The 10481-nt window shown below is 33.1% G+C and overlaps 1 protein-coding gene across 1 annotated transcript; it reads left to right on the plus strand.

Annotated features, from left to right (window-relative positions):
- The first annotated feature begins 321 nt into the window (after positions 1 to 321).
- Positions 322 to 9457, plus strand: LOC132560562 (uncharacterized). The gene is made up of 6 exons (XM_060225226.1): positions 322 to 501; positions 1796 to 1929; positions 3005 to 3179; positions 3836 to 3992; positions 5165 to 5272; positions 5610 to 9457. The coding sequence occupies exons 1-6, from the start codon at positions 392 to 394 to the stop codon at positions 6321 to 6323; spliced, it is 1398 nt and encodes a 465-aa protein (XP_060081209.1). The 5' UTR covers positions 322 to 391; the 3' UTR covers positions 6324 to 9457.
- The last annotated feature ends 1024 nt before the right edge of the window (positions 9458 to 10481 follow it).

Genomic DNA, 10481 nt, shown 5'->3' on the forward strand with positions numbered 1-10481 from the left:
TCTATCCTTTGTTATTCGGTACATAACACGCTAACTTTAATAAGTGACCAATGAGAATTGGCGTGATTATATATTCAACCAATCAAAAAATACAATACGTACTACCATAGGTAAAAGGTCAATATTATCGACCAATCACTTAAAGGCTTTATAAATTTCTGAGCAATGACGGAATTCTGTTGAAATATGTACTTTAAGTACTTTAATCTTTGACGATTAACATCCGAAAATACGTTTGGTGTCGAAAGGTTTTTAACTCATATAGATACATCCATAGACTCATTATTATTTGCGTTACTTGGGCGTTTGAATCGGCCAATAAAAGGCATCATTTACACGCGATTTTCATAATGGAACTCTTCATCGGAAGGAGGCTAAGAATAATACCAACATGGCAGACGACTTGTCGATGATGCTCTTCTGGTTTGCAGATTATTCAAGTTTCTACTCAGTTCTAACAGTAATCGTGTGTTTTATTGTTATGGTTGTGTTCATTTTAAGGTAAGGTCAGTGAGAGGTAGTGGATTTTTTTCTGTTTTTGGGGGCATTTTTTTTTAAAGACCAACACGTCTGGATTTTGCTTGGTGTAAACTTTGACATCTCGTGACATCACTACAGTTTTTAAGAAAAAATATTTAAGACTTTTTGCGATTTTACTGTTTATATGAAGACCGCACTGGCAATATAAACCGTCTAGGGATATCATGATACGAAGGGATGAGCAGGGTCGTTTCAACTGTTAAAAATGAGAGTTTGAACGTTTGATATGTCCATAATCGGACTTTTACCAAGAGTCAAGACCCTTGAGGTTTGATTATTCAATAAACATGAAAATGATTACGGTAGATTTAGATCTCGAAACCCCCTAGCACACTGTTCCACCTGCAGCCAACTACCCCTCATCCCTTTCCCCATCTCTCCCCCTCTTTGACTTAACCCCTTCCCCCTTGAAAGCGTGTTCTACGACATCATATATGATATATGGGATTTATCTACTGGTACAAAAATTGAAATGTTAAATCGATCTGATAAGACAGGTCTAATGTGCAACTAGAAAAAAGACTGTTCAGGCCACAACCTGGATGAGTTAAATTTATATACCTGATAGTTGCTCATAACTCAGGCTCATGTGTCACCAATTTGTCAAATTCTATACAGTCTAATCAACTTAAATCTTCGATGAATTTCAAAACATGAATGCCTGATCATTTGTCTACATGTTCTTGAATTGGTAAAAAAAAAAAATCATTGGTTTGGGTTCAGAAATACTCACTACTAGGTTCATGAGAGGAAATTACAAGTAGTTTGATTTTTCTCCTTGAAATTGATAGTACACTTTACTGTACATGTCAACAGAATAAAAGTTCTTATAACACAACCAGTAGAAGATTTGAATGTGTCGTTTCAAAGACTTCACAGTTACCTCCATCCGACAAAACACCATTTTGAAGAGATGAGGTGTGCCAGAGACTCTCTCACATCAATGATTAAGTGTTAAACAAAGCCTAGCATTCCATCTTGCACACCTTTTATTTTTCTATAATCTGTTTACTATCACCTCAAACTATTTTCAACCTTAGCGTACATGTTATAAATTCAACTGAAAATTAATTCCTTACCATCTCTTACACAACCTACATCAGTGCTAGTATGCTTCACACTGGTTATTTGTCTGATGTAGGTGACATGTATTTATCAAAACATCACACTCAAATCTTCTAATGGTCATGTTATAAAAGATTTTATTCTATCATATATATTATAAAATTTCATTTTTTTTTTTTTTTTTTTTCAGATTGAACAATGAAAATATATTTATGAATCTCAATTCAACATCTGTGCAACAAGTCAATCTTGCTGTTGAAAGATGTGTTACAGACATGGTCAACCCATTCTCTGTGAAAATGACGCCAAGTAGTAGTCTCAAAGGTGAGATTTGCTGAAGCTGGAGAGGATTTTTACAAACATCAAATACTAAAGTTTGAGTTTTTAAATTAATTTTAGTTAGCAAGTATTTTTTATATAACGTATCATGTTAAAGTGTTAAGAATTTTCATCTCAGAACGCTATAAGTGGTTGGACAAGTTTTTAACCCTTTTGGCGCCGTAGGCGACTAAAATCGACATGCAGACAGGCCGCCATAGGCAACTTTAGTCGACAGTTTTTGCCTTTGTTTTCGGAAAATATTTGGCGCTGAGCTGTACATTGTGAGAAATATTTGGTGCTGAGCTATACATTGTGAGAAATATTTGGCGCCGAAAGAGTTAAAGGATGTCCTTATGTATGAAGTATATTTTGTTAACTGATAATCATTTGATTATGCATACTCATGACAACATGTTATGCAAGGATGATTTTTTGCCTGGAAAAAATAAGTTTAACTTTGAGAGCTGCTTTGAGTAGGGGTGAAGGGGGGGGGGTTGGGAGATGAAATTCTAAGATCTGTGTAACAGTGTTGTTACAGTAATTGTTTTTGCCATAGTGTGTTTTTCGTATATGAAACAGTAAAGTTTCAAATGTATATGAATTGATGAAAAGTTAAAAGCCCCAATATATGCAACTTTCTTAAAAAAATCAAAGAGAAAATATAATAATCTATTTATATTGATCCAGTTAAAATTAACTTATAAATGCTCAAGACAATATCATGTGTTGGTATTGATATTAAAATGTTGATATTCACTTTCTGTAAACATGCCTTCTTTGCCAAACCAAAGTTGGTAAATCTTTTGAACATTTCCATGAGAGGTCAGTATTTACTATAAAATCACATATACACCCTTTTCAGACTTCACAGTGAGCCCTGGAATGACTATACATCTGCCTTTTACCCGTGATATTATGTCACAAAAGTGTTGTTTTAAATGTTACATGTGCATAATTACTGAGTGGAAGTTTTCTCAGATGATGCATATATTGGTGTTTAAACTTTCAGTAGGATGTTATTGACATCATATGACCTGTATTGATCAAGTTTACTTTTTTTTCGACTCTATGTGACCAGATGGACTTCACATACAGCTTTCGCTACTGAAGAAATGTATTTTACAAGTGTATTGGGGGATAGATCTAGTGGAGTTCCATAAGGCCATGCAGGCACCATGGCAAAACATCTTACAACGTCTACATGGCAAGTCCTGGCTGGAAGGCTATACTTTGTTCCGTAATGAAAACAAAGAGTAAGGCATTTTCCTTCATAACCCTGCTTGGATTGTTTGATCAAATACATATGTACCTGTCCCACTATATGTTTCTATTTTCCTCCATGTAATTCAAGATGTCAACCAATTGTCAAAAATCTGCTCATTTTTTCTTTCTCAATTCTAAAATGTTATGCATATGTTGAAGAACAGCTGTTAAAGAATTATTGCATTGTAAGGGTACATATTCCAGTAATGATCTTACTTTAATATCTATGTTGCAAATTTTGTGCTGACTTTCAGTAGCTAAGTCGGTAGATTAATAACGTCAGACAAGATCTGAGGTGTGTGGTTTGATGATTTCACCTGGGTTCAGTTTGTGCTGAGAGAAATGACCATCATGTACTATTATGGTTTGGACAATTGAACATGCCGTGGGACTTCCAGTATCAGCCCTCAGTTATTTAGTGAGATGGTCATTAATAGAGTGTCATACCTCATAATGACACAGGCTGTTCGTAGGGTGATAAACTAAGTATGCAAACCAATATGACATTATTGGGCTTTGTCATTGTATTGGTTATCAACATAGATACTAGCTTGCCCTCTGTCAGAACACTGCAATAACAATTTATTTCAAAATGTAGAAAACCATGAAATTGATACATTGGTTTCTGGTATGTCCTGTATTTCAGATTGAATCCCTGTGACTTGCGACACGAACACATTAAATGCCCTGGGGAGATGACAGCTGCTGAACTAGGGGAATCTCCAAGAAAAAAATACCCAGTCGTAGTGATCACCTACCTACCAGAATCTACAGAGGAGGAAAATGCTACAAATCCCAAAATTGTAAGTGAAAGCATAAAGAAACTTTTAATAGTTTTCCCTGAACAAGTTTCTTTTAGCTCACCTGGTCAAACAAACAGGTGAAATAGAGCCTTTTTTTTCTTTTTTTAAATCCTTCTTCTACAGAAATACTGGAATGTCCACCCAATTTGGCCTGAGCTTGGGTCTCTGTACCTTAGGGTGGGAAGGACAGGACCCTAATTGATGGAAATAAAGGAGTTTTTTCTTCTGAAGAAGAAATAGCAGAATTCTGTCCTAATTTGGTCTGAATCATACTTGGGTGAAGGGGAATCAATTTTGTTTAAATGGGTTCTCAGCCTTCTGGGGCAGGAGGAGCAGGGCCGAATAGTGAAGAGTAAAGTCTCTAAAATCTTTCTTTTGTGGGAATGCCTTGATTCTGTCTTGATTTGGCTTGAAGCAAACTTAGTTGATTTGAATATAATTTTGTATTAATCAACCAGGAGTCTGACATCAGAGATGTAGGGCCCAAAAGCAGAAATTAAGTTCTTAAAATCCTTCTCCAGTATAAGGATATTGTATGAGTTTGGTTTGAAGCAATTTTTTGAATGGTGAATCTGACTTCTGTTTGACCACATAGCCAAGACAGAATAGGGAAATTATTTCAGAAATAATTGTCATATATGAAATTCTTTGTTAAATGACTGAATAGCTGAATTACCCAGGTGAGCAATGCAGGCCCCTTAGGTTTTTTTTTCCTTCACTTTTGTGACATATTTCAATTGATCAAAATTCATCTTTGGAAGTTAATAAATGTGAGCACTACAAGACTTAATTTCAAGAAACAGGACTTGCAGGGTAAAATGTGACAGTCCCATACATTGTGCATACATGTATAGGTAGTTCAAGATTTTCTGTGATATCCAGTGTAAAAAGCAGCAAATGTAACTGACTGTATTAATGGTTGCAGGAATCAACATAAGTCATGATGGAGTCCTAGAAAATATTTATAATCAGCACACAATATTTTATTTATCAGATTTGAAAAGGAACATCTTTTCTTTGCATTCATTCTGTAAAGCAATATTGTGAAAACATAATTTATATGTAAAAAAGAACTAATTTCTCAGTTCGTTGATTCAGTCTGCTATTTTGAGATGTCAGGTTAACAGTATTGCTATACATATCAGCTGTTTCACATTTTTGTGTTTTGTCAGGTTGCTGTATTCAGTGTAATTCATTTAAAGGATAACATTTGCAAGCAGGATTCACACATCCTGAACCAATATCTAAAAACTTCTAATCAGGGAGTCTTTACATTACAGGTAAAACATTTGCCTTTGTAACCTTGCTTTATATACAGACAATTTTGATGCATATTCAGAATATTTTTAATTATATATTCCCTTCTTATATTGTGTTCTAGTTTCCCAAATAATCTGATATAAAATGTGACAGACATATTGTTGAACTTATAGAAATTATTGTGGTTTTGATGATAAGAGATTTTGTTGCCTCTTGGATCAATGTTGCAGTACTACATATATGAATTTGAAAGTCCAATTCAATGAGGTAGAGTTTTTATGTTATAAGAAAAATTTAATTTGTTGGTAGACATTTGTATTATGGTAAATCTTCAGAACAAAACTTTTGGTTTTGTAGCCACTGTTTATATCCACCTCACCTGACTCGGGGACCAATCACACAGCATCCCAACCTGTCAGTCAAACCAATGTCACATCAGAAACATCGACATCAGAAGATCTACATTGTTCTGCACATCCAGGTGAAACACAAGATACAGAGTCTGTTCAGGAAAGTGAAGGTTCACCTAGTTTTTCTGAAGCTTTTGTTCATTTTGATGGTGCTTCCAGGGGTGAAAATGTTCTAGACTCAGGTTCATGTTCCAAGTGCGGAAAGTTAAGAAACATTTATAAAGATTTGTGTATAGAATGTTACAGAGAGGCTAGTAATAGCACAGAATATGGAAATGATTTGCACCAAAGACACAATACCCATGGAGAAACAGGGAGATCAATGTGCCAAGACATACTGTTGTCAAAAGAAAGTAATCCAGGGCAACAACTAAGTGGTGATCAGGTTGAAGAATGTATTGTGTGTCAGGCGGACCTTGTAGCCTTTGCATTGCTGCCATGTCGTCATACTTGTGTATGTCAGTCATGTTTTACTCAAATAGATCGATGCCCAATGTGTAGAGGCTACATTGAGTCATATTTCCGTATTCGACATGACACTTGTGTTGAAGATATTGTATCAGAGGAGGACACCACTACTGATTCCGAGGTGTCTACTGCCCATGAAAATATGTGGGAAAGACTTAACAGAGGACTCAACACATTCCTTGGGTTCTCATGATCTTTGTTCAAAAATCGTAATTTGTTTCTTCAGTATCAAGAAATATCAAGTTGAAAGGTCAGTGATTTTTTTAGCCGCATTGAGTCATTCCAGCTTTATTAATATTTGTCTAGTCATATGTAAAGGTCAGTTTGTATTTTCTTCCTTTTTAAAAACTTATTTTCCATCATGAAACTTGTTATGGTAGGTAGTCAAAAACCTGTCAGAAACTGGATCAAAAACCAGTTATAACCTGTTACAACCATTTCTTTACTTCTGTAGATAATGTATAATATTTTATGTGATACCTTATAATGTTCCTACAATCAATAGGCATACACTCCTTTTATTTATTTAGATATATTCATCATAACATGAAATTCCAATTCAAGCAAAATCTACTGAATAAGACCTGAACATTCTTGCACTATGTTTATCTAGCCAGTATATTTGGTTCCATTGGATGGAAAAACACAAGTTTCATGGAAAGTTGCTGTAGGTATTGTATTAAGCAATTTGTTACCAACTTGAAGTAAATCCTAAAGAGTTTGTTCGCTGGGTTTGTGACCCCATGAACATTCACTCATTTTGAAGCAACTCTCCTTGTAGTGGCCGAACAAAAACATTCAGAAGGCTGGCCCCAAGCCATCCAGAGCTATTACGGTAAAATGTCCAAGGGTACATTTAACCACCACAGCATAGATTGGCCTGTTTTACTGGTACCTTATAAACAACCTTGGCATGCGAAGAAAGGCTTTGAAATGTCAAATTCAATTCAGTTTATTTCCATAAGTTATACAACTCATTGTATAAATAACATTTCAAAAGGACAAAGACACTCACACTCTCACCATCATGCACACTATGCCATCATTCATTATGTTTAATTGTGACAATAAATCTTTCCTACGTTTATTTGCTGATGTTAGATACTTTCCTAAATTATTAAGTTCTTGTATATTTTCGACTTTGGGTAGCTGAACACTAACATACTTTGCTTATTGAAATAATGTGGCTTAATAAATTTGGTATGAATATCTGCATAACACTTACATTCAATAATAAAACGATATTTTCTTCTATATCATTCTCATTACATAAAATACACTTTGTTCTCCCCTTGTACATCTCTGTATCACCCACGTTCAATTGCTAAATCATGTACAGATAAGCAGATCCTAGAAATAAGTTTCTAAAAATCAACATTAACTGGCTTATGTAGGTATGACTGGAGTTGAATGCCTTCAACCAGATGTTGGTATAAAGATCCTTTAGATGAAGGATTAGCTTTCATAAGACATTCTTGTTGAAAATTTTCAAATAAATGTCGTTTATAAACAATACAATGAAAGCAGAACTATTATTGGTATCTTAAATTATGTATCCAAGGCCGACATTTAAAAGGTTTTATATTAAGGATCCAAGGGTCATTGTTTTCTTCCATATCATCATAACACCATTTGAGTACATAATTATTTGAAAATATTTCCTTTAATCAATATTCGACAATTCTAACTTTTCTGAGAATTTCTAAAGGAAATCTTCCTAAATCAATGTATGAAAAAGCAGTATTTGTTGATTTTCTTAGTCCTAGTTAAGTAGTAATGACTTAAGAAATGTGATATAGAGTTTTTCAATATCTGGAGCTTTATGATAACCCCAGAATACGTACACAGCTGTATAACAAATAATGTAGTGGCATATGTGTAACATTCAGGAACATAAAAGATAGCGTGGTATATTGAATGCAATTTTAATTTTGTGTTGTATTGTCATTATTAAGAGTTGGTGATAATGTTAGGAAAATATACATGCACAGTGTGTACAGATCACATAAACTGCTAAAAAAGAGGACCATAAATAACATAGTATCTGTGATCAGATGAGACACCATATAAAAACCACGGTCAATATATCAAGATTTTATTGTATGCCATACACAGGCCTTGTAAGAACGTTCTAATTTTAAACCATTTATAACATGATAACATAGTCATATAAAAGATCACAGCATTTAAGTTTACATTTATGTCATCATCCTGTTGGAAATGTTTAGTGATCAAAGTTCAAACACGATCATGAAACTTGATACTCAGTATATCTATTAATATATGGACCCATCATCATGCCGCTGTTTTAGAAGAGGCGAAATTTCATAAGAACATACAGATAAAGATATTCCTATAGAATAAGAAATGAAGACCTTCAATAATGCTTTCTTGTTACATTGTGATAACTTCAGTAATGCTTACCTTCATAATTTGTAGAATTGTATTTTGTTATTATGAACTGTATTCATTATTTCCTGTGAGACATGCTTTCCTATGCTATAGGTTGTATCTTAAAGTTATTAGTACCGGGTATATGTATGAAAGTGTGGCAAGATGTTTACTGCCTGATTATCTTAACAATTTTACAAGAAAATTTTCCTCCTTTTTTGAGTTTTATAGAATATTTATAAACAGCCAATGTCTACAGAGTAAGAACCTCGTCCAACAAACTTGTACTTTCTTCATGAAGTATTTTTGATGATGTGTCACTTCTCTTATATGAGTCTTTTTTTTTTTTTTTTTTTAATTTTCAAACTAATGGACCCAATAAGAAGATGTATTCAAGTGACTTTTTAATCATGGATTCAAAGTCATTTTAAAGACTTGGCCCTATACATGTTATGGAAGATTAGAACAAAATTATTGTATATTTTATCTTGTTGCTGCCTTGTTTTTTAATTTATTTGATTTAAACTTCCTGTGATAATACTAGTACAAAAAGTACATATGGTTATGTTTTAATGATATTGTTTGTTAGGTGCTTAAGTCATTGAGTTAAATGTATGTGAATTTATTAATGAATTTGAAGTGGATGAAATGGATCATATACTAGGTAATGAAATATGTATGGAAAAATCAAAATAGTTTTCATTGTATTTATCTACTCAAGTTAACACGTCATTTGTGCAAGAAGAATTGAGATTCAATATTGTATAAAGTTTTAGGTACTTCAGTTTTAACAAAATTTCAGAAATAGATTTCAGCAGTATTTTGTTTTTACTTATTTTTTCATGACAGTTACAGGTACATTGTACAACAGAATTAATATATGTTGTTAAAAATATCATTGGTTTTTTTTTATTTCAGATATAGGTGGGGGGAAAACATTCAGAACTAAATATATTTATTTTTAGAGAAGATTGGATTTTAATCTAAATATGATTTAAAAGTCTCTTTTTAGTCATTGTTGTGAATTGATAAATTTGATGTTATCCTGTACATGCAAACTTAATCCAAATAAAATATATCTAAAACACTTCATCATTGTTCTTATCTTCAGCATGCAGCTTATAATTACATGGCTGCTCCAGAATGGAAAACAAAGAGTTCTTAGCCTCAGGACAGTCAACCTCAAACTTTTGAGAGTGGTTCATTTGGTTCATTTCATTTTATTTGTCACCCAGCCACATTTCAATTGATAACGTGGTATATAATAGCACATTTTAAACACATGACAAGATGGACAGATAAACTAGTCAATATCAAGTTATTTTATGGACGGTAAATGCATCATTATAAGAATTTAATGGAAATCAGATAACTATGATATTGTAGTACTAATACAATTATATATCTATAGCAAATACATCAATTTTCTAAGAAACAGCATACATTCTTAAATAGTTTCACTTGTATATACATACAAGTCCACTTTATTTTTTAAGAATTGGGATTATTGCAGTAATACAGTGGAATAGATTTTGCACACATATTTTTAATTTCATTAAGTTTGCATATGAATAAATAGTGACACTTTCCAAGATATTATTGTTGCACATATGACATATTATTTTGTTTTTTAGCAATACAGCCACATTTTCATGTTTCAATTGGAATTTGCAGATTTGTGGTACAGAATCGAGTGAGACATACTCTATTCATTGCACGGAAGTTTACAAATGTATGAAGTAATCTTCAAAAGTTATTTTTTTTATAAATATATTAAATAGGTTTGTCCTTAATAAGATCTCAATGTCTGAAAGTCATTTCTGTATAAACTGGTCTTGAATACAATGCTTTATCATGAATAAAAATAATTGCTTAACCAGATTCATCAAAAATATGTTTCACAAAAGTTATCCATCCAAGCCTGTGAACTCCTTCCAAGTGTAAATTTAAGATTAGTTTG

Source organism: Ylistrum balloti, unplaced genomic scaffold (genome assembly GCF_031769215.1).
Source record: "Ylistrum balloti isolate Yb309-2 unplaced genomic scaffold, AGI_CSIRO_Ybal_v1 Utg371080, whole genome shotgun sequence".
NCBI classification, from domain to species: Eukaryota; Metazoa; Mollusca; class Bivalvia; order Pectinida; family Pectinidae; genus Ylistrum; species Ylistrum balloti.